Below are 16,503 nucleotides of genomic sequence, written 5' to 3'. Positions count from 1 at the left end.
CACTATCAGACTTAATGTGTTATTTAGAACTGCTTACTCTCCTTTCTCTTTTATAAAGGATATTTTATTGCAAGTATGGTTCATTGCAAAATGTAAAAAGAAAAAAAAATGTATGTGCAAATGAATATTATGGGAAAACCTACTTCACAAAGTTGCTGTGTGTATATATATATGTATATATATATATATATATATATATATATATATATATATATATATATATATACATGTATGTATAGATGTGAAAAAATGTTATGTCTAGGGCTTCTGACCTGATTCGGTTCCTTCCCCCTGTTTCAGCCCTCCATCCCCATCCCCTCACCCCATTTTGCCTAAGTAAAGAGCTATATTTTAAATGAGAACAATCAATGGTCAAATAACCGGGATTTGCCTGCCCACCTAATATAAGTAATACAAAGCAGCTTTTTGGATCCAGCTGCCCTGAGGCCATTTTTAAATATCAGATATTAGAGTTAGATAAGATGTCCCCTTATCCCAAGTTTTTCTTCCTTCTGGCACTATTTTAAGCAGGCAATAGAGAAAAAAAAACCAGTTATTGTTTTCAAAGTGTCTGTTCCATATTCAACGATGTGCCCATAGTCAAGATAAAGATTAATACAGTACTTCATACTATACATGTAAGTGATGTTAAAAAAAAATTAAAGTATTCTACCTGAAAGTCAGAAGGTTAACACATGACTAACTCTGGCTTCTAACAAGTATTCATAATAATAGAAGAGAAAGAAGAAAATGCTACAATACTATGCATACCCTGGGAAATAAACTTCAATACTCAATGTCACCTAAAGGCAGATTTATTGCTCTTCTCCTTAGTCAAGAGATTTAAAGTCATTAGAGAAAAATATGGAATAATCCTATTACATTCATCTTTCCTGTATTATCATCTGCTGAGACTGGCCTGCTAACTTAATTAACACACAGGAACACATAAACATCAGACAACAAGAAGCTGATAGAGGTCAAGCTAGAAAGAGATTAATCCCTAGGAAGAGAATTACTTTAAACAAAAAAAATTAACAGAAAATTGTGTTGATAAGCTTTTAGGGAAAGTTACACGCCTTCAGTAAATTGGCTGGGCTTTTTTCCTCAGCTTAATTGCTGAGAAACCCAATCAAAAAATCTGAGGTTGTCAGACACTTGAGAAAACTGGCACCCATAAATCTGGGCGTCAAAAGAGTTCTTCATTGCTGCAATTCATAGACACTCCAGTTCTGTGAGAAAACCATAATAAACACTACTTTACAGGACCCAGAAAGTTCTTGACAAAACAAAATAAACAAATGTAACCCTTATTAGCTGCTGACTCTAATTGCCATATGAAAGTCTCCCATGAGGAACATATATGTGAACTGATGAAAAATGCTGAAAGTAGAATATGGGGAATGTGGGGGGGGGGAGAAACTGACAAAATAATCATTAACAATATAAATGGAAAGAATCACATCACTACTACCAGCACCAGCATCACAAAATCCAGCTGAAAACGAACTAAAATGACTAAATGTAGTCTTGAAAAACAGAAAATGCACAGTCCTTTTTTTGTTGAGGTAGAGGAATTTTAAGTGTTTCATTGATATGGTTAGTTTTTTCTTTTTTATTATATCTTTTTATTTACAAAACATATGCATGGGTAAGTTTTTCAGCATTGACCTTTATAAAACCTTCTGTTCCAAATTTTCCCTTCTTTCCCTCTCCTTCTCTTCCCTAGATGGCAGGTAGTCCAATACATGTTAAATATGTTAAATTATATATTAATGAAATATATGTATACATATTTATAAAATTATCTTGCTACACAAGAAAAATCGAATCTAGAAAGAAGAAAAACCTGAGGAGGACAAAAATGTAAACAAACAATAACAGAAAGAGTGAAAATGCTATGTTGAGGTCCACACTCCATTCCCGATATGGTTAGTTTTGCTGAACTGCTTCTTTCTACTATCCATTCACTCCACTCCCATCTTTTTAAAATTCTTATCATTACAGATGGTTATTTTTTTGGATTAGGGGGCAAGAGTAATTTAAAATGAAGGTAAAATAAAATAAAAGATTAATTTTTTTGTCTTTAAATTTGCTCAAATTTGGCTGTAAAGATTTATATTTTTGTGACAGTGTTTGAGAGTCAAGAGTTTCAGATTTTGTTCTTTAAGCAATGGGAAGCCAATGACAAATTTCAATCAAATGGATGATCTTATTAGGGTTGCATTTTATGAAATTAATTTGGCAGTAGTATTTGTAAAGCATTATAAGAGTGAGAAATTTCAAACATGTCTTCCAATATCAAGCCTCTATGGATTTCTTCCACTTGAAATGGCCATCACCCTTAAATTCAGCAAACCCCAAGATCAGGTGTAATTGCTTTCCCTATTCCTTTAACCAGATATAATTTCTTCTTCTTTCAAACATCATTTTGTACCTTTCATATTAATTTCTGCAAATATTTTATATCCTCTATCTGAATGCAAACACTCTGAAGGAAGGGACTTAGTCTTAATGTTGTATTGCTAATCTACTGTTAATATGTTATTATTGTTCAGTTATTTTGGAGATGTCCAACTCTTTGTGATCCTATTTGATCTTTTCTTGGCAAAGATACTGGAATGGTTTGACATTTCCTTCTTCAGCTTATTTTACAAATGAGGAACTGAGGCAAATTGGGGTAAGTGATTTGTCCAGGGTCACACAATTAATAAGTATCTGAGACAGTTGGCATTGAGTTAAAAAAAAAAACTAACAAAGAAAAGAAGACTATGGTTAGGGAAAAAAGAAAAAAGGAAAGGAAAGAAAGAATGAGAATAGAGAAAAGAAAGAAAATATGAAGGAAAGAAGATAAGTAAAGGACAAGAGATAGAAATAGCAAGAAAAGTCAAAAGAAAAGATAGGGAGAGAAAGAAAAGGAAAGTAGGTCAAGAAAAAGAAAGATTGAGTCGGGAAGCATTAAATTTCTCCATTAGGAAGTAAAAAATAATCTTTGTGAGGATACTTCCTATAAGTACCCTCATGTGTTATGAGAAATATGTAACATCTGATTAATTTCTATGCACACTGTTAGATACTTAAGAAAAGTTGCTTGAATAAATATGACCTAATATTCCTTGACTGATCTTAGAATTGCCCCAGGTTCATGCCTCTAAAATCCAACCTTGGCAGCATATTCAAAAGTCTCCTTAATGACCTCAATCGATCTGCTGACCATTTTTCACATCTGCATTAACTATTGATGAAGGGAAAATTCCAAATTTGGAAATGAAGCTTTCGGAAGTAGGTCTGATTCCCGTTAGCAGGACCCCAGAATCTCTGACACCATCTCATAGGATTGTATCCTTTTATGCTTACAAGACACTCTCCTGCTCACCCTTGGACACTCCTGCTCACTTTTGCCTTGGTACTGAATTTTGATGGCTATGTCAAAGAATATACACACACACACATATATATATAAATATGTATGTATATGTACATATATGTATATAGACATATACATATGTGCATATATTTACATATATATACATACACATATATATCAACACTAAAAATAAACTCCACATAATGAAGTCAATACTTTTCTATAGTTCCAAAAGTAAAAATGCCTATTTGCCATTTTTAATCTTCTGTAAGTCCCCAAGAAGAAACTATCTTCAGAAATCTGTTGTATTTTTTCTTTCTATGTATCTTATCTGTCTATCTATATACACACATAAATCACACACATTTGAAGCTATTAGACTACATAAGAGCATTACTAAAACTAAACTGCTTTGTATCAGTGAAAATTACTACATAAAACAATTACTTTATTAATAGCCACTGTTTTCTCCTACTATCACTCCCCATATGGCTTTAGAAGTGTTAAAACTAAGTTAATACTTTTGAGGGGGAAAAAATGGCTTAGTGTTGATTGCATATGAAAACACTCATGCATATAAACAGATACATACTTTAGATCGATTGCCCAATATGTCACATTTCATGGAATTTGTCGAGTCTTTGGCAACACATGAAAAGAAAGCTCAGCAATTTGAAAAAGTTAACAAGGTCATTTCACTTAAACTCTTGAGGCAGTTTAGAAAAAGTACAGTGCAAATGGATTGAAATAGGTATTAGTTCTAGAGTCATAAGTACTATGAAATGGTTCTAAGTGATCCTAGCACATCAGTAGTTCAATTAGTTTTTCCTTCTTCCAAAGTGGGCAGTAACCCTACTGTAAAGTACCTGGAGGAAGTTACAGCTACTCTCCTCCATAGGTCACAATCAAACAAGTGATGATAGTGAAACATGTATAATAATTTAAGGTTTCACAACATTGCATTTTAATTCTCAAAATAACTGCTGAGTTTCAATTCCAACTGTATTATAAAGTTTTAGTGTTGTCTTTACTGGTTGAAGTTCACCCCCCAATTTATTATTTCTGCTTTTTTAAAACCCCATTTTTACAATCACACAAGTGGTTTTGTTTTTGTTTTTAAATTAACAGGAATATGAATTTCAAGGGAGTTATTGGGATTTTTTTTTATTAGCTCCCTGATTAGCACAAGAGTGTAACTCGAAGATGGATTCAAAAAGTTCATGATTAAGGTTAAGTCAGATATTTAAGGATAATTTATGACCTGGAATATTTGTTGTCACATAAATAGTCATTACCCATATCAGAGCTCACATGTCAGAGAAATAGCATTCCTTCTGGATACACATGGGTAGAAAGAAGTGTCATTTAACAACACACAAGAATATCTGTGAGCTACCTATTGACTTAAAAGGCCACAAACTAACATTATCTGTGTTCTATTGTATTTTTACTTATTTTATTAAACAGTTCCCAATTACATTTTCATCTGGGTCTGGCCATGATTTGAAACCTCTGATGTACATCATTTCAGCATCAAGCCTTTTAGCTATTCTGTATTCCTGTTATGAAAAAATAAATTATTTTATTCAATTCTACTCTGAAAGAACAATAAATTCTGATCCTTACACCAATGTCATGTCTTACTATGCACTAAAATTGAATCTAAGATTCCCTATTGAAATGAAACACACATATGTATATGTATGTATTTGCATATATGTATGTATGTATGTGTGGATATGTATATATGTTTATATTTACATATATATCTCTAACAATATACACAAGTAAACTAAATATTATTTATAGAATTATAATTTTTAACTGAAGGCAAAGATTATACAGTAAGGAAGAAAAAAGATTCAATATTCGAGTTGGGGCATAAGTTTGCTAGAAACAAATTCATTAAAGTGTACTAATTTTAAGCAAATCTACTTAGAGAAATAGAAATCCAAAAATCTAGTTACCCCAATTCTTTGTACTTTTCTCTACTCAAGCCATTTTTATATAATAATTTTATAGGATTCAAAAAGGAAAAAATGATGCTGTTCTCCCAAGTTCCCCAGCTAAATATATCTTATATGAATTTTGTACATATATATTTAAATACATGTTTTTTTCCCCCAAAGACGACAAACTTCTGGAGAATGGGAACTGTCCCGTTTGATTTTGTTCACATAATAGATAACTAAAACACACTTGTTAATTGATATGGTATTATTGTTGTTGGGATGATTCAAGCTAATTAAAAGTTCCATTAATTATATTCTAATTCATTAATGTTATATTTTATTGCTCTTAAGATGACACTAAACTGTTACTTACAGTGGGCCAATGGAAATAACTTCCCTCCCAGCCACAGATATCCTCCAATTCAAATATAAATGGAAGCACCTCCCTTCCTAATTTTAGAGCCTCCCCAGTTCTCCTAACATAGCATGGCGGACCCCCCTCCATACAAATAAAATGCCCCAGCCACCACACTGGAACAAAAGCATGGTAGTTCTAAAAATAGTGAAGCTATTTTAGGATGACTGAGTGTTTGCCACTCCAGTCAAATGAGACAGCTCATTAACAGAACATCTGATCTCAAGCAGAGCCCTCATCAAAAAAGAGATGCAGGGGAGAGCTTTTGTAAGGTAACAGTTTTATACAAATATCAGCTGGTAACACCATTAGTTAAAGTGTGTGATAAAAATGGGTTGTTGTCAACCAGAATGCCATCTTCCACACCCTCTTATATTGCCTCATGAGAATCATGATAACTGATGTATCTAGGTAATGATGATTTGGAAACCCTACATGATCCTGAAGTGCCTCTAAAATTGTAATAAAAACATTGAAGTGTATTAAGTCATTTTAGTGTTAAGTGCATTTTATGATACTTTAGTTTTTCAGTTGATCCTGGATCTCTCTATCTTACCTAACCTGGAAGAACAGTGGCCACTCACGGGCTTAGTCTTGATGTTGACTGCCCCAGATGACTTCACTTGCATCATTTTTGTGAGCCAGTTTATTTCAGGCAGGCTGATGGTTCAATTCCATCTCTCCCAAAGAGTTTCATAATATTTATGCTGGTCTAAAGTGAGCATTGATTGACTCCAGACCTACTACAGCTCAGAATCCCCAAACACAAGAGATATAACAACCTCAGTATCCCCAGAGCAAGGACGAAGGGTTCACCACCATATCTGACTAGACTTATTTTTAGAAGGTAGCTAATCCATGTTTACCATCTGAATTTCTAAAACTAGGCAGTTAGATCTAACACGACCCAATCCTGACTAGCTGGGTAACCTAAGTCTTATTTTCTCTATTTGCAAAATAGGCTTCATAATATCTGTTCTATCCATTACTGTGAGATCTGATTCAGAAGAAACCTACCTTTCTTAGCAGCCATTTAAGCTATTCAGGACTAGTAAGAGATGATCACTGTTCATCTAATCTTTGCTAGAAGATGTTCGGTAATGGGGGAAATCTATTCTCTTCTGTGACAGTCCATTTCATTTGGGACAACTCTGATGGTTAGAAAGCATTTTCCTGCTATAAGTCTAACTCTGCTCTTCTGTAATTTCAAACTTTGCTATAAGTGTAACTCTGCTCTTCTGTAATTTCAAACTCTTTTACCCAGTTCTACCCTATGGGGCCAAATGGAACATTTCCAATCCTCATTGCTCACAGGACTATGGCATGAAATTAATGAGAAGACTCTCTATATAAAGGTATGCTTTGTAAACCATAAACATCATTCTTGTCTACTCTTATCCACTGATCCAGAGAATAGATAACTGTTATCTGTAAAATTTTTATATCACTAGTATATCTCAGTACACAACCACACTTGGAAAAAAGTTTTTTATACATTAATTGAGGAATACACCCAGGCTCACTAATGCAAATATTCCCCTGCTACAGACAGTTCCACTGATACTACACCCTTCCTTACTGAAAGCTTCTCCCAAAGACATACTACATATTTGATAATGTTATTAATTACCAGATTTGTCATCTTATTACCTCTAGGACTACTATGAAGAAAATTAAACATTAGAATTTCTGTCTTTTCTCCAAGAGATTTAAAAGCAAGATTCTAAAGACTCACCAGCAAACACATCTCCATTCTGGTAGTTTTTCCCCTTCTGGGCTTCCTCTTCATTCTGAACAGTGGCAACATGCTTGGCGGAGGCACAGCCCATAGTCTCATTCGGTCAGCTCCAGCCTCGCTGAACTACAAATCATCTCTACAGACACAGGCACATACTTTCGTTTTTTGAAAAAAAAAAAAAAAAAGGAAAAAAAAATCTACCTTCCAGCTCAGTTGACCAAGAGGCTTTTACCTGCAAAAAGAGAAAGGTAAATTTGAGTATGTGCAGTTACTAAAACAATAGTTCAATATCTGTACAATGACTTAAACCCATGTACAATAACAGAATGTGGCAGCTGAGTAAAAATAACAGTTTTGTATGACACTAGCAGCATGGGGGGGAACCCCCATTATTAAAGGGAAAGGATATTGGCCTAGGCTTAAGAAGGTCTTAATTTAATGCAAATAGGGTTATTTGCATTATCTATGTTAGGGCTCCAGTAAGACTTTAATGAGATAATATATATGAAGATATTTTGTAAACTCAGGAAAAGAACTACACAAGTAAATTTGTGTGTTATTAATTCTAAATTCCTCAACTTAATGTTATTAATCCTGAATTCCTTAACTTTCTTAACGACTCTTATCAGCGTTGAGATCTCCATTGAAGCAAATCATATATGGTAGAAGAATAAGTGGCTTTTATGAGTTTCTGTGGCTGAAAAAAATCATTTTACAGATGAGAAATCTGAGGTCTAGAAAAGTTAAGTGACTTTAGTCAACTACATGATCACAGTTAGAAGCAGACCTAGGGGTTTGAAGCTAGTTTGATTGATATGTTTCCTCTTATTTCTTGACTATCCATTTTCCCCAATATATTTTGTTCAATGCAGAGAAGATTAGTTTTCAAATACATTTTTATCATGTCATTTCTCTGTTCTTTTGTGTCTGGTTTTCAAAGTCCTCCAAAGAGAGGCCATATTTCTTCTCTACAAACTGATTTTCTACTACTGCTTAATACAGGTCTTTTATTTTATATAAGGGAGGTCATCAATATACTATAGTATATATATATATAGTATATAAATTTATATTTATATACATACATATATATATTTAAATAAGTATATATAAGTAAGGCCATCCTGTTGCCTAGCTCACTAATAGACCATACTTATTACTATCTCAAACTGTTTCTTCAAGTTGTTCCCTTTCTCTAAAATAACCTTGCTACATTTCCCTGTAGTACTCTTTCTTTTAATTACATAATATCTCCCAAAGCCTCTTCAAAATCCACCTTTCTCCATGAAGTCTTCCTTAACAACTCTAGTTCTCATTGATTTTCCTCACTGACATTTTGACATATGATTTCCCTCACAAATGCTTGATTAAGTACTATCTCACAAAGCTAAAGTGGAAACTTTGAGGGCAGAGATGCTGTTGTAATCTTCTGCATCCACTGCAGCACCTAAAATTATAGTGGATAACTCCACTATACACTGAATGTAAAAATCTCCTATTTCCTAAAGCTATATGGATGTTACAACATTTTGTGACAGTTCATTTATTAAAGATGCTGCTGCTTGAGGATGAAGATAAGACAGTTTTTTCTCCTGATACCTACACCACTCAATCATTTCCAAGAAAAGCATCAGAAGAAATAGATTTGAAAGATCCAGAGAAAAATTCTGTCTCTGTTTGCAGAATGTATCTTATTGTCCACTTGTATTGTCACAGACAATTCTAAGTAAGAAGAGAGTGAATTCTAATACTAAGGTTGAAGAGCTCCTGACAAGCAATGGAAAGGTAAATGGTGAACAAGCATAGACTGTAACAGATCACAGAACATTATAAACAAGGAACTATGAAGGAGAATTGTTAATAGAGAGGATGTAATCAAAGCAAGGACCAACAAAAGAAGGCAAAAGCAAAAGATAAAACAATGGATAGCCATTTAGTTCTATACATATCCTCAAAATGTAAGAACCTGTAGAAGGCCCCTGAGATGAAATTTTAGGATGATAAATTTTGCTAAAAATTTAGAAAAACAGAAACAGATGAAGTTTCCACCTGATTGAGTGATTTTCAACCCACAATGCCTTGAATTTAGTAGATGCTTAATAAAGGTTTTTAAAATTAAATTGAGTAATCAGGAACTTTGGTACCAAAGGGAGAAACAGAGGATATATTCTAGGGCCTAGAATTCTCCTTTCCATTTTTATTAAAAAACTATTATAAATATATATTGGCATAGTTCCTAACTAGACTGCAATTCTATGGAAAATCCCTTTCAACAAGTGATTATTCTTACTTTTTATTTTTTTGTGTAATGGGTTCCCAACCTCTCTACTATCAAAACAGTCCTTCTATTTTTCTCTTAGAACAAGAAATATGAAAATCAATGCAGTCAAGACCTTAGTGATAGCTCTACTGCTCAGGAATAGTTGGATTTATAAGATTCAAGCTAGTTTTTGTTTTTGTTTTTGTTTGTTTTTGTTTGTTTTTTCTGGTCCTCAATTTTCTAAAGCCAGTCAATAGACAAATACTTACCAAATCACTATAGCATCTCTTGCAGTGTCTTAACTTGATAGGTACTTATAAATCTTGATTGAATTGAATAAAGGAAGTTAAACAATACTTATTAAGCACCTACTATGTACCATACACATAATGTGCTAAATGCTGGGGCACATAGTAGGTGCTTAATAAATAATGTGCCCTGAAGGAGCTCAGAATCTAAAAAGGAAACAATAAGCAAACAAATATGTACAAATTACAGACAGGATAAATAGAAAATAATTAACAGTGTGAGGGCACTGGATTTAAGAAGGATTGGGAAAGACTTCTTGTGGAAGATTGTACTTTAGCTGGAACTTAAGAGAAGCTAGGGAAGGCTAGGGGGAGATAGAGAGAGAAAGTATTCTAGGAATGAAGAACAAACCTAAAACATTTGTTTTTTTTTTAAAGATTGAGTAATAATCACAATAATTTACATTTATCTGGTAATTATAGCTACCTATTACCGTAGAATAGATTAAAAGGACTATTCTACAGATAGAAAACTTTACTTAGTACTTTGCTCAAAATAACTCTGCAATATAGTTAACAAAAAGATAATTATGCCCATTTTACAAAGAATGAAACTTCATACACATAACAATTATATGCAGGATTCACAGATTCAATCCAATCCTTCTGAGTGAAAGTCCAACATTTTTCCTATGACACTGGATTGTCTCTCAACTTCATCTGAACACTTCAGTCCATCTCCTATTTTCAAGGCTTTTTAAAATAAAAAGGCAGAGAGATAACTGATCTACCTGATGATATTCTAACATTTGGGTTTTTAATTTTACAGTATTTTTATTCGACAGCTCATTCATGCAGTTCTATACCTTTGAATTCAGGGGGTGATATAATTTAATGTTATTTATGGCTCCTAATCAGTGGTATATATGATAGTGACAGATGTGCCTCTTTCTGATCTGATGTGATTCTGAAAGAAAGGCTCTAAAGATGTTCTTAATGAATTTGTCCCAGGGCAAAATGATCTTAAGGATTTTCATGCAAAATTTTTTTTTCAAAGTGCTGTTAAGAGGCAAGAGGTATTAAAGGAAATGAGAGGACTAGAAAGAGTGCTGAATCTGAGATCAGAGACCTAAGTTTCAAATATGCATGCTGCTACTTCTTGGATGTATACCTCAAACAGACCATCTAATGTTTCTGAGTCTCAATTTCTCAATTGTAAAGTAGTGGGGGTCACAAAATTATGATTATCAATAAATATTTTATTTGTATACCTATTTTACATATTTATATATACCTGGGGGTCATGTAAAATTTCTGAGCCAAAAAGAGATCATGAGTGGAAAAAGTTTATTTAGGAAGCCCTGAATTCTATGTCATGATTCCACCATAAACTTGAGCAAGCCAAGATAGGAATCACATACACACACCAGGCTGAGAGCTCAATCTCCACCAGCATTACAAATAAGGCAATTGCTCTGTGTTTCTCATAGCAGCATAAAAAGTATTAGAAATACTACTTCTATACTCTTTGATATCCAGCAATACCACTACTAGATCTGTATTCCAAAATCATCATAAAAATGGAAAAGGACCCACATGTGCAAATATTTTCACAGCAGCTCTATTTGTGATGGCAAAGGGAATTGAGGGGATGCCCCAAGTGGGGAATGGCTGAACAAAATTGTGATGTATGAAAATGCAATGGAATATTATTGTGCTAGAAAAACGTGTAAAGACTTAGAAGAACTGATGCTGAGTGAGCAGAACCAGGAAAATATTTTACTTGGTAACAGTAACCTATATCAAACTATAATAGACTCAGCTCTTCTCAGCAATACAATGATCCAAGATAATTGTAAAAAACTTATGATGGAAAATGTTATCCACATCCAGAAAAGGAACTAGGAAGTTTGAATGCAGTTTGATGCATACTATTTCCACATTTTTGTTTGTTTTCTTTCTTGTGGTATTCCCCTTTTATTCTGATTCTTCTTTTACAATATGACTAATGTGGAAATATATTTAATGTGACTGCACATGTATAACCTATATCAGATTGTTTGCTGTCTTGAAACTTGTAAACTCTTATAAAATTCAATGTTGAAAACTATGTTTACATGTAATTGGTAAAAATAAAATACTATTAAATGGAAATAAAAGAAATACTGCTTTTACATTTACTGCAATGGACTCATGGATCCCAACACAACAACCTCTGAGGCAAATAGTAATGGTCAGAACTATTTGTCCAATAGTGAGGGTAAACTGATCAAATGTTATGAGATTGTAGGAGCTTTTTGTATCTATTTCAGATGCTTTAATTAATAGAGCGGAAGGCTGCTGTCAACTCATCACAGCATCTGACTACATTTTGGAAGAAATACCAACACATGCACATACATGCACACACACACACTCACACAGACATATACACACATACAAACACATATACACAAACACAAAATAAAAAAAATGGGGTGGAAGAAGTAGAAGGGATTAATGTATTCTGAGTCAGTCATATTCCCTTTTAGATCCAATCAACTTCTCACCTAGTTTAAACTTGCAGAAAAACCACCATTTCTAACAGTCACTCATTTCAAACCTGTTTTATTTGACAGTGTCCCTCAAGATGCCAATGTGCCAGAAATCAGAAACATTCTGAAAAAAAAACCCTTCCCATTTCCCAAATACCAGAAACTGATTGAGGGAGGCAAACTTCACACATTGAGTGAAGAATTAGTGATGTGAGAGTCAAGTGAGAATAAGGGCAGACCTCTTTTCCTCTACCATCTTTTCAAAATAAAGACATTTGAAAATCAAAGGGAAATTCTTACCAACTACTAAATTTTTATTAGAAACCAACAAAAGAAATCTCTGACTAGCAATCCTCTACTCCAATCTAATGTTAAAAAAACACACATGAAATTACTGACACACCAAACATCATTCAAGGAGTAAAAGCTCAAAGCTAATTTAATGGATTATCTTTTCCCATCTCTGAGCAGTATTCCACAAGTGAAATACTGAAAAATGTGTTTTGTGAGGCTATTAGTGTGTGTATGCATGTATGTGTGAGTGTGTGAGAAATCATGATTAATTGTAAACTCTGTCATAGAACAAAAAAGGGCTGAGAAGGGAACTAATTGAAATAATGTATTTGTATACTATTTCTGAGGGAAATGACTGAAAAACACTTTTGTGGAATTTACATAAAATTTTTAGTAGAACTTCATTCTTGGGCCGCCTATATTTTTCTCAAGCTGATAAGGATAGATCACAGGCACATTAACAAGGAAAAACCATTTGATCTATTTCACAATTTTAATTAGTAGGTAGGAGGATTTGATTTCATTATATTTTTGTACAAAATTTAGCATCTTCATTGTTCAATACTCCTTTAAATTCATATTCTCCCTAACTCAGAAATAGAAGTAGATTTCATTTTTGGAAGATATATACTTGACATTTTAAAACAATATACTATTTTAAATGCGCCTCAAAATTTTTACCTTAATTAGAAAAGTAACTAACAATTTAGCAAACTTTAATCAAAGGAAATAATGGTGAAATCACTGAGCAATGAAGCATCCCCAACAGACTATTTGTAGATATCTGGGGAATATTTTCACAATGCTTTTCAGATTTTAGTCACTAATGTATTTCACCCATATATAGAAGAATACTTATAAAATATTCCCAATGAACACCTCATTGACAGCCTACTTCCATGATAAAGTTTCCTTCCTACTGTACTATTTCTTCAGTATATCTCAAATGAATGGGGACTATACCCAAATTTTTATTTCTATAGACAAAGGAAATATTTGGTCATAAATGTTTCTTTTGGTCTCCATCTCTTACTCTGTATTTGTCTACACTGTTTTTCTTTTTCCAGTTCTATTCTAACCCACTCTCCCCCAAATAAAACTTTTATTCATTAACCTTCTTAAAACCCAATGCTTTTTCAAAAGATAAGGACCTGATTATAGAATGACCAGAACTGGGCACCTTTCTCTCCCACATAATGCTGTTATTCAAAGTATTCCATAGGATATGTGATGTCATCAAATAACCTACTTCCAACAGTGAAGATGGAAACTCATCTATGCTGAGCCAAATGACTCATTTCTATCAGTTCCCCATAGGGAGGCCGTTAATCATGCTGGGGCTCTTCCCTGAATTCTCTTGACATTGCAAGAGCACCAAAGCAGTATGTGGCTACCCATCAGTAATCCTTTGCTTTTGTTCAATTCCCTACCCATATCATCTCATTTTAAAAATAATTTTTAATCATATTTATTTCACATCTCCTGCATAATTTCCCCCTCACCCCCTATTTTTTTTTTAGCAAGGTGTTACAGCCTGCTCATATTCCAATGTCATTTAAGCAAGCCTGACCTTTAATCCCTTGGAAACTTAAGTTCCATAGGCTTGTAGTCCTAGAACTTTTCTGGAAAAACACTGGTATTAAAAAGAGAAACTTTGTTTCAGGGACAAATTTTGGGTCACTAAAAAAAAACAAAAACAAAAACAAAATCTGTAGTTTTTCAAGGCTACTCAGCCTGTTCTCTTTCAGTTCAATTCATCACCCAGTTCACTGTCTACTTACAGTAGGTATCCTAACCTATCCTAACATATATTTCTACATTGCATGTTTATATGCATGTGTATGTGTGTATATATATGTATATATACATACATACATATATAAATGCATGTACATATGTATACACACAATCTTAGTATGGTTTTAAGCTATTAAAGATTAACAATGTTATATGTGTTTCCTTCATGATTACAGTCTATGTACCAATTATTCTTTGTCCAATTAATTTTTCTGGAGCAGATAGTTTGGCCATACTCTTTAGAGTAGTTAGGGATCTTACATAGGATTTTTTGCAAAAACCCAGGGATGGCCACTTAGTTCAGGTGATGTAATAGATAGAGAGCTGGGCCTCGAATCTGGAAGACCTGAATTCAAATCCAGACTCAGACACTTTTTAGCTGTGTGACCCTGGACAAATCACAAGGTCTGTTTGTCTCAGTTTCCTCAACTGTAAAATGGAGACAATAATACTATCTACCACCCCAGGATTGTGGTGAAGAGCCACTGAAATAATAGTGGTAAAATATTTATAATAGTGCCTGGCACACAGTAGGTGCTATATAAATGCTATTATTATCATATATATGCATATTACATAGCTATACACAGTTTATATTACTATAACTAGTATTAACAAAAAAAAAAACCTTGTGTTTCCCTCTTTGGTCTCAATATTTCTAAGCTGGAATGGGCCAGATGATTTTTTTTTAATCAGTAGGTCCATTTTTATATAACATTGGGAAAAGAAGGAGAATAAACAACAATATAAAAGGAGTAAACTGGGAAGGCATTTGACCTTTTTGAAAAAAAAGACTACAGGAAATATTTCTATTTATATGGCATACTAAACAATCCTCCTTTCCCTTAATTAGTCATGGACCTTTTTATTTTGCATAGAAATGCCAAAATATTGCTAAAGATTCCTTGTGATCGTCAACAGTGAACCTTCTGAAAAATGAACAATGATGAAGCATATAAAAATGATAAACCAAAAAGAATACAAATATTGGATTGGAAACTGAACATAGAAGAAGAAAACCCCCCAAACTCAACAGAATTGAGTTAGGAAGCAGCCATGAAGAATCTAGTATAGTCTCATTATTAATAGATTATGAGCAAAGCACTTCTTTCTGTTTCTGATTAAAAAGGAAAATCAAGACAAGATGACATCTAACAGCTCCTTTCTTTACTGAAGGAAGTGCCAACATCTAAGTACCATAAAGTAAAAATATAAATAACTAATCAGTCTGTTTGACCATCTGCTCTACTTAGCAATAATGAGTGTTAACACAAAAGCTTCCCAAAAAAGGGGCTTAAAGTGTTTTTCAGACTTCAGGCTTCAGTATCCTTGGGCTACTGTTAACATGATTACACATTATATTGTGAGTGTTAAAAGCCATGAGGGTTGGAGGAGTGGAAGGGGGAGGAAGATGTCACATATGGTAGGAAGGTAATCTGAAAGAGACAAGTCTATTACAGAATATAACCATTCTTCACACAACATTCATTTGATAATAGAACAATAGACAATATGTTAATAAAGTCTGATGAGCAAGAATATTGGATTCCGTTTTCTCCAAGGGAAAGCCTTACTTCTGAGTGACTATTCATTCAAATATGAATGAATAAATACTAAGGGTTGTTTAAATTACATATTTCTAGTCATTCATATAACCATGATAACCATAATACTACCTAAAGAAGACCTACCTGCATGTTTATTCAAAAGTTTGTGCTTAATTATTAGTTTTTAATTTAAAAGAAAAATGGCATTCTTTCACTTTAATCATGCAATTCTCACTCAGCAGTAAAGCGATTATATCTTTGCAAGACATTCTATAAAAGATCAAGGAGGTTTATGCTGTGTAAAAAAGACTTCACAACAAACCGTAACAATTTCAGCCACAGGGGGTTAAT

General features: G+C 33.4%; 1 protein-coding gene across 2 annotated transcripts in view; it reads right to left on the bottom strand.

The window, feature by feature from the left end:
- Nucleotides 1-16,503, bottom strand: part of C4H1orf21 (chromosome 4 C1orf21 homolog) — a 268,613-nt gene that overhangs the window by 139,212 nt on the left and 112,898 nt on the right. For both annotated transcript variants that reach the window (XM_074308574.1, XM_074308575.1), the window contains exon 5: nucleotides 7,470-7,704. In XM_074308574.1, the coding sequence (XP_074164675.1) occupies nucleotides 7,470-7,563 (94 nt within the window). In that variant the 5' untranslated portion in view covers nucleotides 7,564-7,704. The remainder of the gene's footprint in view (nucleotides 1-7,469; nucleotides 7,705-16,503) is intronic.

The sequence above is a fragment of the Sminthopsis crassicaudata genome, chromosome 4, assembly GCF_048593235.1.
Source record: "Sminthopsis crassicaudata isolate SCR6 chromosome 4, ASM4859323v1, whole genome shotgun sequence".
Taxonomy (NCBI): Eukaryota; Metazoa; Chordata; class Mammalia; order Dasyuromorphia; family Dasyuridae; genus Sminthopsis; species Sminthopsis crassicaudata.
The sequence above is the reverse complement of the archived record's forward strand: the minus strand, read 5'-3'. Positions and strand labels throughout refer to the sequence as shown.